Below are 13,034 nucleotides of genomic sequence, written 5' to 3'. Positions count from 1 at the left end.
CTGGGAACTCTCCTATGAATGCCATTGTTGCCCAGTTTATTTATTGTTGTTGACTAATGATCACTGACCTTAACTGAGGCAAGTGAGACCCACAGAGCTTTAGAAGTTATTCTGGGTTCTTCTGGGACCTGGGTAAATTAAATGTCTTTAGCTCAGGGCATGATGTGTCGCTTTTTGAGATCTTTTGGCCTACTTCAGGTTGCCAGACAGGTTCTTTTTTATGGTTTTCCTAATTCTGCAGGTGTGGCAGGCATTAGACCACGGTGTGGCTGGTAAAAAGTTAACCTAAAAAATGTGGTTGGGGGAATGATCTAACAACAAAAACAGAATAAATCTGCTAGGGAGCAAAAACTTTTCCAAAAATCTGCAGATCCACTTTTTTCATTGAGAACCAGGCTAAATGAGAGTTTCAGTGAGATTAACTCTTTGTAGTTTCTGTAGGCATTGTTCCAGAAACACTGGAGAATAGTGAGACGTCATGGCTGGCATTTGATTGTTTATATTGCGTTCCAACTTACACTGGAGGGAAAAAACAAGCTGCTGGTTTATCATTGAATATTTTTTTGTTTCTGAAACACACATTTAACAACAGGTAGAAATTAGTGGAAGTAAGTCAGTATCTCTCTGGCATTTCGAATTCTTATGCAGTTATTTGCTTATCTCCTATAATTGCTGATGAAATTGCTCCTGTGTCGTCCCGGTCTCCTCCCAAACCCGTCCAGTGTTGTCAGAGCAGGAAAAAATAAGCGATGGGAGTTGCCTGAGACTCATGGGTCCTAACGGAGATTATTGTTTAAATGGACTTGGGCTGCGCTGCGAGTCTCCACATCCACCCACTTTACGTCAGGAAGGGAAACCAGTGTATTTCCTCCCCTTCTTTATTGAAAGGAAGTGCAAAAATAAGCATCAGCGACAGAGGGCCCAGGTTTGGACACGTCTTTTTTTTTGTGTTTCTTTTGTTGCAAAGTCCGACCAGCTCCAGTCCTGAGGAGAAGTCAGAGGAGATCCACGCTGTCACTATGAAGTACATAAGGGTTCTGATCCTCCTGCTGTTGATGGGATCAACCACACCAGGTAGGATGACAATTCAGACAGTTTAAATTTCATAAAGTTCTGTAGGTAGTGTTAGGGTTCAAATATTAATAGTTAAAACAAATTAACCTGAATAAGAAAGCTAAATCTAATGGTTTTATTTGTGCTCATTAGTTGGTTTTATTGTTGCTTCTTTCCTCGGGGTGATTTAGCTTTGGTATGCACCAGGATAAAGATCACAGATGTTCAAAAAGGACTCACTTTGGCCTCTGAGACACAAAGTATTTCCATTTATCCAGGCTGAGATAATGGTGTATGACTTATTCTGTCTTGTTTATTGTTCAGTTCAGATTTCCTAGAATTTTAAATCAGATGTTTCCTTCCTTAAGTAAAGTCACGTTATATAGAGTGTATTGGTTTTACACTACCTGTATATTATCCAGCATCAAAAAAGGCTGAACCTGACTGAGGAATACAACAAATAGACCGGCTCTTGATTTGTTTTTTCTTGTGCGGAGCCAGAAGCACTTGTAGCGGCCCTGCACTGTGCTGATAGGTGATCTAACAGCAGATATCTGTTGGGAACCAGACTGCCCTCTCGGTCACAGAAACAACAGATTATTGTCCTGTGACCAAAAAGGTCCCTGATGGAAACAAACCGACTTCCAGCCGTAAACATCTGGAGGAAACACCCTTGCCAGGGCTTTGTCGTGAAGCTGTGCTGGCTGGAGTTTTGACCTTGGAAAATCGACATAAGGTCAACTTTGTTTTTCAGCCTACCAGCCTCAATGCTTCAGGCATCAAATAGCCACAGGCCTTGTTAAAACAAGATATTGCAAACGTGTTTATGGGTCTTGAAAATGTTCAGCTTCAATGTGTTTCATTGGGATATTACATGATAAACCTACACAAAGTAGTGTATAATTATAAAACATTTCTTACAAATAAAAATATGTTAAGTGTGCTGTGGATTTGTATTCAGCCCCCTTTACACCGATACCCCTAAATAAAACCCACATCACCTATTTAGTAAATAGAGTCCACCTGTTTGTAGTTTAATCTCAGTATAATTCCAGCTGTTCTGTGAAGGCCTCAGAGGTCACAAAGACCAAGAAACACAGCATACAGGTCAGGGAGAAGGTTGTGGAGAAGTTTAAAGCAGATTTAGGTGATAAAGCAATATCCTAAGAATTTCTCACAGCTCTGCTGAGTGTGGCACAACTGTGGACCTACCAAGACCTGGACGCCCACCTAAACGTAGGCAGATGCAAGGAGAGCATTAATGGAGAGAAGCAGCCAAGAGGCTTGTGGTTTCTGCAGAGACGAACGGCTGAGAATCTGTTAAGAGGACAACTATTAGAAGTTGCATCCAGAAATCTTACCTTAATTGAAGAGTTGGCAAGAACTCCCTTTCAAGGTTAGTCAAGAGTCGCGTAGGGGTCACAGCGCACATGCAGAGGAAGGTGCTTCGAATTTGAACTTTTTGACCTATGTTCAAAATGCTAAGCATTACAACAAACTAAGATTGCATGTCACTGTACACACACTAACCCAAAGGTGAAACACGGTGGCGGCAGCATCAGGCTTCAGTGATTCTTACTTTTCATTACTATTAAGCAGAGACCGGAATACTGGACTGATTTGATAGGAAGATGGATGAGGCTAAATACACGACAATCCTGGATAAGAACCTGTCAGCGGACGTTTGAGATTTCATAGTCGAATGTACCAATTTCCTTCATTTCTTGACAAATTACAACTCTTCCCACACTTTCTGCCAGGGTGTCACGGGACAAGGAGGAAGAGCTCATTTGCCTTGTAGGTTTGGAAAAACAATAGAGTAAAAGTTGGTATATAAGGCCATTAAACCAGCCTAGGGACAAAGAGTGTGGCGTAGAGTAGAGGTGATACTGTGTGTACTCTCGACCGGCTGCTCAGAGCAGTCGGTCACATATAAAACAGTTGAGTCCCGCCAAGCAGTTTATTGTGTGACACTGTGTACATGTACATGGTCGTAGAAATTGAGTGGAAGTCCGCTTTAAGTCCTTCTCAAGTATGCGCGGACGTCCGTTAAATGAAGTATTACCGATTATGTGGGAGCCTTAAGACTTGTTACTGGGGAGGAGGTTCACCTTCCAGCAGGACTATGGTGTTAAACATTCAGAACTACCATGAAACGTTTTAGATCAAAGAATATTATATATGTGATAGAATGGCCTAGTCAAAGCCCAGACATTAATCCAAAAGACAATCTGTGGGAAGCCTTAAAAAACTAATGTTGACAGACGCTCTTTATCCAACCTGACTGAGGTTGACCTTTCTTACAAAGAAGAACGTGTAAAACTTTCAGTCTGTAGGTATGCAAAACTGGTAGAGACATCCCCTAAAAGACATGCATCCATTCAAGGGGTCTTAATACAATTTTTAGATCAAAGTTCACAATTATTCACTACTTTTCACTGGTTTGTCACAGAAAATCCCAATGCATTTCATTGATGTTTATATTTTAAATTTGAAATAGTGCAAAAACAAAGTTAAAGGGTATGAATACTTTTGCAAGGCACATTGGTTAAATCCTAAGTTAAACTTTTTTACTGGTAAAACCTCAGAAACACTGGGCTGCTGCTGAGTTATGCTGTTCAGACTTTTATCTGCTGGTCAATATCAATGAAATCAGCGCAGACAGAGGTTAAGACAGGAAGGCCAGTGGGACAGCAATTGTGTGTCTGCAACAGGATGCAGCTTCTCACTTAGTGAAGGGAATGTCCACCCATAACACATCAAAACTCCACTTCTGTCTTGACTTCTCCCCAGCCTGACACCCAGAACGTGCAGGCCGTTGTCTCAGACTTTTAAAGCTCTGCCAAACAGGAATCCTGCAGAAATGAAGTGCAAACCCCAAAATAGAGAACATGTCTGAGGAAATGCCTTATGCAAAAAAAGTAACACCTATGTTTTTGTGCTTGTCAAAAAAAGCAGGGCATCCTGCCAAATCAGGTCGCGGTTTGCACAGTTTATCAGTGCAATATGTACTTGGGAACACGGCAAAGCAGACTAGATTAGTCAGTTCTAGCCAATGCGGAAAATGCAACAAGAGTCCTGGGTGTGTCTCTCTCTCCCACAAGTGCAGCTGTTGCAGTGCACTATGGGATTTGTAGCATGACTGGTTATATAAAGAACTGGGAGGGCATGAATAATAGATCCTGTGTATGAAATTATCTCGTCAGCCAAATCCAGCCTGCGGGCCTTAAGCTCGACATGTCCGCTCTTCAATAACAGTGTGTTTCTGCTTTCTAGTTTCATCATCTAATTCAACCACAGTACCAGCAACGAGCAACAGTACACAAATAGCAAATGGTAAGTATAGAAATAAAAAATACAGTCTGACAGACATTCTGGGGTTCAGCTTCTCAAGTTTAACAACTTCACGTGTTTTATTGTTTAATCACAGCTTTTTCCATCCTATGAACAAGGCAGCATATTGCTGCAGCAACCTTTGTCATCAGTTGCAAATCAGAGCTTTATCATGGTGGCTATTATTCACCTGTGCCAATAAATTCAGCAAAACTAGAGCTAAATTACAAGAAATACATACTATAGTAATTATCTATCTAAAACAAAAATCAACAAACCGATCCAATAACAAAAATCCTACATCCTTTAAACCACTGCTTTTCTAAGTTCCTGTCGTAGCTAGCTGTACTGCATTTCTAACATCAGCTTGTATCAGAACAGGGAAATGGTTTGGTTTCAGCTGTTATTTATTATTTCTGTCCTCTTAAAACAGGTACAGGTAAGAACACTAATTCAGTGAGTACATCCATCCAGTCATGGTAAAAAGAGAGTACACCCTCCATGAATTCTGTAGTTTTAAAGTACAAACAATCAGGTAAAGTATTTCAAGCTAAGCTAAAGTATACAAAACCACAAACCATAACTAGAAATACTAGACATGTACAAAAAACCTATAAACCTAGAATTTATAAGGGGATGAACCTTCTTTTTTGTGGCTGTATATTCTCCCTATGAACGGAATAATGAGAACTGCCCTGTTTCTGCTTTACAGATCTGTCAGATGAAACTGTTGCAAACGTTTCAACTTCAAGTGAGTAAAGAAATTAGGATATTTGCCAAACAGATTTGCTGAAATGTTTCCAGCTTACATACTCTTCATGTACCCTCAATTTATGATATATTCTTGTTTTTAAGCTGCACATCCAGCAGCTACAACATTGCCGCCCACGGCAACTACCAAAGCACCAATAACAACTCTGTTGTCCACTCTGTCTTCTGGTATCCATGTCACAACCCCTAAACGTAAGCTTGTTTTTGACTCATTCAACACTTTTGCCCCTTTTGTTATTCATTGTGTTTCTAATTAGTTTTCTAATGAATTAGTAATAAAAGCCTGTGCACATTTTGTCATTCATTTTGATTGAGTGTGTCCAGATTTTAGGTTCAATCTTGGTTGCATGAAGACTAAAAGCCTGATTTTGTGCTCGGTGTGATGCTAACTTGTAGGTTTCAGATCCTGCAGTGTCTTGCAAAAGTAGTCCTCCTCCTTGAATCTTTTCACATTCTGTCACGCTACAATGTTAACATATTATATTGGGAAAAACCTGGTATCAATTCGTATTCAGTTCTTTGTAGAACCACCTCTGACTGCACGTTCAGTCAGATTGGATGGAGAGTGTCTGTGAACAGCAGTTTTCAAGCCTTGCAAAAGATTATCAGTTAGCTTTACGTCTGTACTTTGACTAGACTATTGAGCCCATGAATAGGCTTTGATCTGAACCATCTCATTGTAGCTCTGAATGTACGTTTAGAGTTGTTGTCCTGCTGGAAGATGAACCTCTGCCTCAGTCTCAAGTCTTCTGCAGCATCTAACAAGTTTTCTTTCAGCATTGCCTTGTATTTAGCTTCCTATCAACTCCCACTGTCTCCTCTGTTCCTGTTGGAACAAAAAACATCCCCACACCATGATGCTGCCACCACCATGCTTTCCCTGGATAGTGTCAAAAACTACATATTAATGGCTTTATACTTGCCACACTTTGCAACTAATAGTTGTCCTGTTAAAATTCTCCCACCAGAGCTGTGGATCTTTACAGCTCCTGTAGAGTTATCACAGGCCTCTTTAGTGTCTCTCTGATTTAGGGCTGCAGCTAATGATTATTTTGCTAATCTGTTAACAGATTAATAACTGGATAACAAATGGTGCTTAACAGGAGATTTTTTACAGAATTTGAAGAAGGTGAAGATAAAGCTATGCCACATCTGGATAGAGCATATTTATCATCAAAGGTTTTTCATCTTAAATGCAAATTGTTTATATTTTTGTAAATATTGTTTCAAGCTTTGAAACGTCTCGTTACTTAGTTGGTCCATCATACAAAATCCAACATATATGCTGAAGTCTGTGGTTGTAACTTGTGAAACATAGTGCTATATAGAATGAGATTGGACTCCAGTGTAAAATTATTAGAGCAGTTTTGTGGAGAGAATAATATTAGTGATAAATAAAGGATATTTGAAGGATAGAAACCTGAATAATAGTAAAGGATGCTTCTTTTTCTTTTTAGAAGCACCCAAACCTGCAACATCACCTGGGACGACAAGTGTTGGAACACAAATCCAAAACCTGACAACATCAAGCAGCACTCGATCCATCAACACAGGTGAGAAACTTCACGATCTTTAATTTGTTTTATGTGTTTTTTAACACTGTTGAATGTATTTGTTCACATCTTGTGGCCCAACTAAGACGTCATGTTTTTTTCTTTTTGTAATTATTAGATGTGAGCATCAGCCCTGGACTAAAAACCTCCTCAAACCCAAACGACACAGAAGCAGCTCAAGGTGAGATGTGATTGTCCACAAACGGCTCCATATGTGTTTTATCAAATGTTTCATTCAGTTAACTGGAGACTTGCCACCATGTGGGTTGGGTAAAACAAGGTTAGACTTAATCTTTTGAATATGGCAACCTCTTCCAGATTTTTTCACAATCTGAGCTGAGCACTGAAAAACTTTTGTTTGATTGTGTTCTTTTTAAAAAAAACGATGTTAGTGATTTATATTGATACCTGCTGTCCACAGGTACAACTGTCTCTTCTGCAGGTACGTTGCATGTTCACATACATTCTGTTTATATTTAATTTCCTACCATAAAATCGTTAATTTTAACTACCATGTCAGGTTTTTGAGCTAACATTTGTTTGATTAATTAATTTTGGCATGACAGGAAATGAGACGAAGCAGGATACACAACACAAATCCAGTGGAAGGCAAGAGAACGCATCGCCTGATCACAAAGGTGCCGGTAAGTTTGTCAATAAGCAACACATATTCTCTGTTGTCCACGCAAGAGTTACATTTTTAGACTTTCCCACAAAAAGATATAAGAAATAAAGACAAAAACATCTGTGTCTTGGTGAAAGTTCTGGGCAGCTGCCTTTTAAATGATACGTTCTTGTTTTTTCACATTTAAATTGATCAAACCTTTTTTTGCAATTTACCACTCAACACAAAGTTCAACCAAATGGGCTGATTTGAAAGATCATGAAAGAAAACCTGTGCTTACTGTTGATTAATGAACTTTGAACCTTTAATTGAGGTTTATTAGGCCTGAAGATGTTGTTCTTGGTTCCTGGATGAGACGCTGATGTTCTCTTGGGAGTAATTTTAGATGGCCGGCCGCTCCTGGGTTCCATATTTTCTTCGGTTGTGGTTAATGGCCCTAACTGTGGTTCACTGGAGTTCCCAAACCGTAAACTGAGGGATGTCAGTGACCTTGTTGCTCATCTGTTCTTGAAATTCTTTGAATGATGCATGACGTGTTGCTTTTTGAGATCTTTAAGCCTACTTCGTGTTGTCACACAGGTTCTGTTTAAGTGAACTTTTGATTCAAAAGATAACACTGTGGTCAGGTATGGGTGTTTCTAGTGAAACTGAACCAAAAGTTCATTCACGACTAAACAAGGAGGAATGTTACTTTCACATGGGGCCAGATGGGTTTGGATAGCTTCTTTTCCTTAGGAACCCCAACCAGTTTTGCCGATGAGGGATTTATTTGGTCAACCCAAGAGGGTCTCACATAAAAAACCCGTTCTGAGTCCAGACCCAGTTTGTACCCAACCAGTTTTAGCAAGCTCCATATGGGGCTCATATGTTTATGTTGGCTGAGTCCGTCAACTGTTTGATTTTATAACAGACATCTCTGGATAGTTACTGATGAGTATGTTCTCCTCTTGTAGGTTCAGACAAACGGCTGTGGTGGATTCTGCTGCCGGCCGGCCTGGTTGTAGGTGTAGTTGCCCTTTTCATAAAATTCAAAAGCAAGAAGATCCACGATCACACAGGTACAAACAAAGCCAGGTTCTTCAAGGTTTTTTCTCCTAAAATCTTCATCCACTGAACAAGTTCAAGGTTTAATTACTCATCACTTTAGCCAACATATCATTGTCTTGTTTTCTACTCATCAGAAACGATTGACACTGGAACTGAGAAGTAAGTTTGGTACTAAAATTAAATGAATTATATTCTAAATGTACATGAATCGGATAATCGTGTATCCATTTGCGTCCGAAGCGCATCTTTCCAGAGCAGGCCCGAAAGCACCAAAGACGGAGTCATGCTCCTCGGAGTAAAGTCCTCAGGCAGCGAGGAAAATGGTGAGCGTCCTTCCCATTGTTTCCTGTGACAGTTCCTCTTGTTTGTGCGTTCTTCCAGACGCTCGTTGGAGCACTATCTTTCAGACACAATCTCCCCGTTATTTCAGGGAAGTCACTGGCTTTTAATATCTCGCTGCACTGTGCGGGCTTCGTTGGCTCAGCCGGGCAACAGAAGGTGTTTCCTGTGATTTCCCGCCCCCGCCCTAAAACAAGTAGCTGGGATTGAAAGATAGGGACTTCCCAGCATAAACACTGATTCTTCTGGACTGGAGCTATTGTGCAGGCCTGTAAATGTCAGCACAGCCCAGACGCATGAGGAATGTGTCTACTTGGAAGGTGAATTTGTCATGCACAGCTTGTACATGACTTTCCTCCACCGAAAAAGAAATAAAAAATAAAATATATCTGTGTAGATGTCCTACTTTACTTCCCCACCACACGCCCTGTCTGAAAGCTTCAGAAGGCAGAAGGAAATGGATTCATGCCGTAGGAATTTTGCAAAGGAAGAAATTGTTTATGTTGTCTGTAGATTTTTCTGAAAACATCATGAACTTTCAATTCAGGCTTGCTTTCCATTAATCCTCCTGTTATGTGTTTCAGCAGCTGCAAGATAAATGCCATTGGCAACTCCCACGTCCTGCTGATCTGGAGGGAACATCCAACCACTGATTTTATTTTTTTAATTTGTACAAATATTTTTTGCAAAGCAGGGAAATCTTTAAAAAGTGAAATATGAAACCTATAAAGGGAAAAGGCATGCTTGACAAAAAGGGCTGCGAGGTTCTGTGCAGGTTTTGGTAGTTTAATTTTCTCATTAGAAACCAGCAATGAAATTAATTTTGTTGCTAAAAGTAGAACATTTTTATTGTTTTGAATTTCTTTTGAAATGTAAAATAATATGAGTTCATTTGAATTTCCATCTAAAGAAACTAAGATTTATTTATTTTATTTTTTTTTGTCATGTTCTGACATCCTCCACAAGTGTAGACTTTACACTTTGATGTCACTTTGGTCAAGGGGGGTAGTGGTAAAAATAACAACAAGTATTTCTGATATACTCCCTATTCCAAACGCATCAAATTTTAGGTCTGTCATTTTATTTTAAATTCTTTGTCTAATATATGTTTGTGGTGAAAACCGCCTTTCAGGAAGAAACAGCGCCTCCCACTGATCACAGTGTGACAACCTGTTAGGATTATGAAAAACAGGCAAATTATTTATTTCTCTTGTTTATCTGCGATATTTTTAAACAAAAAACAGCTTATATTTCGACTGGTATTTTGAAACAAAAACCAAATTTTGTTTTTGATTACTGGTTTCTGAAAAGTTACCATGACCTGCACAGACAAGCAACGCTCCTGCCTTAGACATGATGGATTATAATCAAAAACCTAATTATTGCTGTAAAGCTAACTTCTGTCTGCTGTAAAGTTGAGTCCACAAACACTTTTTCTCTACATTGCACGTACCTCAGAGTCCTCACCTGTTTGATGCAATAAATCACGTTTTGTTCATCCTTTTATGTTGTTGCTCTTGTTTTATCTTGTCTGTTTTGTTATATGAGGAGTTATTTATTTATTTATTTGGTATAACTATACCTTTTCTACAATCTCGATAAAGGAATTTTGTAGAACTGTATTTTTCTTCAAGAATCAGCATGAAGTAACACATTTATTGTATTTAGTGTAAAACTGCGGGAACTGCTTGGTGCTTTTTGCCGGGAACTAGCAGAACTATACTGTTAACTGCCAGTGTTTCATCAATAAACCTTTAGATTATGTGCAGCTTCCTTTAAACAAATGTCTCATGGTAATTATAATAAATAGTTTTTATATGTTTTGACTATTTTCTTTGTGCTGATTTAATGGTAAAGACCGTTTCGAGAGTAAAACAAATCTTTAGGGTAAACTTTCACTGTATAGGTTTGCCACCAGAGGGCGCAGAGAGTGAACAAGTTGATGCATTTGCTGATTAGTTTTATAAAGTTATTGCCTACATGTGTCACCTGGTGGCCCTGTTTGATCTTCATACAGAGGAGCTCAGGAACTTCTATCAGGTCACGGAATGATGTGACCTGACTCCGTTTGTGGGCTCTGTAAGGTGAGACCAGAGGAACACTGGGAGCATTTCCATCAAAGAGACAGCGAGCATTTGGGCCGACTGCTTGTAAAGTGCAGCTATGACGCCTGACCACCTGCAGCCTGGGCTCAGTTACTACAGTAGTTGCAGTTTTTTTGCTACAGCTCATACAACCCCCTTCTATCTGCATTTAGTTTAGGGTTTATGTCCTGCTTGAAAGTGAAAACTCACCCTATTCTCAAGTCTCTTCAGCCTCGAACAGTTTTTCTTTCAGGGTGCCCCTTACTTTAACTCCATCCATTTTCCTAACAACGCTGACCAGGTTCCCTGCTCCTGCTGAAGAAGAGCATCCCCACAGCATGGAGCTGAAACCTCCATGTGATCAGGGTGATCTGCATTGTAGAATATTGGTCTCAACTGACAAGAGAACCGTCTTCCAAGTTTGCTGTGTCCTCTACGTGGCTTGTGCAGAAACAGCAAAGAATACTTCTTATGACTTGTTTCTGGCAACTGTTCCCTAAAAGTCAAATTTGTGTTGTACATGACAAATAGCTGTTCTGTCAACAGATTCTCCCTCCTGAGCTTTGGATCTCTGCAGCTCCTCTAGAGTCACCGTGGGCCTCTTGACTGTTTCTCTCAATGATGTTCCTCTTGGTCATTTTGTCAGCTTAGCTGGACGGCCATGTCTTGGTAGATTTCATGTTGTGTCTATATATTGTCTTTCCATTTTCAGATTATGGATTGACCAGAGCTCAGAGCCTTCATAGACACTTCCATAGCTGCAGGTGTATAAAGTTTGGTGTGGAGAAACTTGACTGACTTGCATAGACTCCTGACCTCAACCTTCTTGATAACCTTTAGGATGAATTAGAGCGGAGGCTGCTGTTCTGGTTTTCTTGTCTAACTATGAACACGTTCCTAAACCTTGTGGAAGCTGTTTACAGATTAGTTAAAGTTGCTATTGCATGTAAAAGTAGACAAATATTTTTGGCAATATAATGTATATGTATGTATACAGTTATATTGAATAAATTAGAATATTAATTATGTTTTCAAGCCTTTAATTCTGTTAATTATGATGATTTTTCTGCTTACAGCTAATAATTAGATTAGAATATGACAGCAGACCAAGAAAACATTCTCAATTGTGGGCTTAATGAAAGGAATGTTTAATACCTGCTTAAAGGTTATTTCCAAAAGGTACTTTAATCTGACAAACAAGCCTCATTGAAACACATTCTAATTTATTGAATATGACTGTATATATTGATCGGCTGTGTCTGAAATGAACAGTATGAATACATTTTTTAAATGCATATTTAAGTATTTTTCCCCCTAACTGATTTAAATTTAAATAGTCTTCCAGTTTTCCTTTTGTTTTTTTACGAGGGCTCCCACCAGTCACATGAGCAGCAGTGTTGGGATCTCATACCACCAAGAGCATCTTCTGTAAAGAAAACAGCTGTCTCTCATTCCAGTGAAGTGCAACTCAGCAAAAAGCCTCCACAGGCGGCACGTTTCACTGAGAGCAGAGAGGTCACCCTGCTATACCAGGTACCTTCACATGGACCAGAGCTTCATCTGCACTTCTGCTGATTAGTAACCCGAAACCAAGCTCGTTTCATCTTGTCCGCCTTGCGCGGAAACAGAAGATGGAGCAAATTTTCAATCATATTTCTGTCAACTGGTCTCTCTATAGGGGTAGGTAGAGGTCAGCAAAATGCCAAAGCAAAAACAATATGTGACACGTGACAAAATGCCATCAGCTAGACTACAGGAGAGAAAATGGACACACAAGAGCCAAGACATTAAGTTAAAAAGCCTAATACAAAGGATATACAGTGGATAAAAAAAGTGTTCACACCTTTGTTAAACCTCGTAAAATGCCAGGTTTATATGAAGTAAAAAAATGGACCACAATAAATTATTTCCAAATTTTCTCTGACCTTGCTGTGAGATTTTTCTAGACAACTGAACTGAGAAACAAAACAACTGGAGGGAAAATTAAAAAACCCAGCTAAAGCAACCTGGTTGCATAAGTATTCACACCCTTGTTGAAGTACCTTTTGATTCAGCTTCAGCATTCAGTTTCATTTGATTGAAGCCTATCTGATTGCTGCATGGCTTGGTAATATTTGTTCACTCTATCTTGTAGATGTTCTTGAAATCTGTCAGATAGTGAGGACACCGCTTGCTTAAAGCCTTCTTCCGGTGACACCACAGATCTTCTGTCCGATTTAGTTCTGGACT

The 13,034-nt window shown here is 39.5% G+C and overlaps 1 protein-coding gene across 3 annotated transcripts; it reads left to right on the top strand.

The window, feature by feature from the left end:
* The first annotated feature begins 775 nt into the window (after nt 1-775).
* Nucleotides 776-10,225, top strand: LOC124880083 (A-agglutinin anchorage subunit-like). 3 transcript variants are annotated; one of them, XM_047384983.1, is made up of 12 exons: nt 776-1,074; nt 4,330-4,389; nt 5,099-5,137; nt 5,242-5,349; nt 6,618-6,710; nt 6,829-6,891; nt 7,132-7,152; nt 7,277-7,354; nt 8,289-8,393; nt 8,517-8,541; nt 8,623-8,705; nt 9,306-10,225. In XM_047384983.1, exons 1-12 carry the CDS (start codon nt 798-800, stop codon nt 9,317-9,319), a joined length of 966 nt encoding a protein of 321 aa, XP_047240939.1. In that variant the 5' UTR covers nt 776-797; the 3' UTR covers nt 9,320-10,225. The 3 variants fall into 3 exon arrangements, with proteins under 3 accessions (XP_047240939.1, XP_047240937.1, XP_047240936.1); XM_047384981.1 differs by having other exon boundaries at nt 6,615-6,710; nt 9,309-10,225; XM_047384980.1 differs by having other exon boundaries at nt 6,615-6,710.
* The last annotated feature ends 2,809 nt before the right edge of the window (nt 10,226-13,034 follow it).

This window comes from Girardinichthys multiradiatus, chromosome 14 (assembly GCF_021462225.1).
Source record: "Girardinichthys multiradiatus isolate DD_20200921_A chromosome 14, DD_fGirMul_XY1, whole genome shotgun sequence".
NCBI lineage: Eukaryota > Metazoa > Chordata > Actinopteri > Cyprinodontiformes > Goodeidae > Girardinichthys > Girardinichthys multiradiatus.
Note: the sequence above shows the minus strand (reverse complement) of the source record. Positions and strands in the feature narration are given on the sequence as shown.

Bases quoted from the DNA above. Each gene is read 5' to 3' on its own strand.
- LOC124880083 (XM_047384980.1), top strand. From the start codon at position 798: ATGGACTTGGGCTGCGCTGCGAGTCTCCACATCCACCCACTTTACGTC. The intron at 4,390-5,098 runs GTAAGTATAGAA...TCTGCTTTACAG, and splicing joins CAGTACACAAATAGCAAATG to ATCTGTCAGATGAAACTGTT. The intron at 7,153-7,276 runs GTACGTTGCATG...TTGGCATGACAG, and splicing joins TACAACTGTCTCTTCTGCAG to GAAATGAGACGAAGCAGGAT.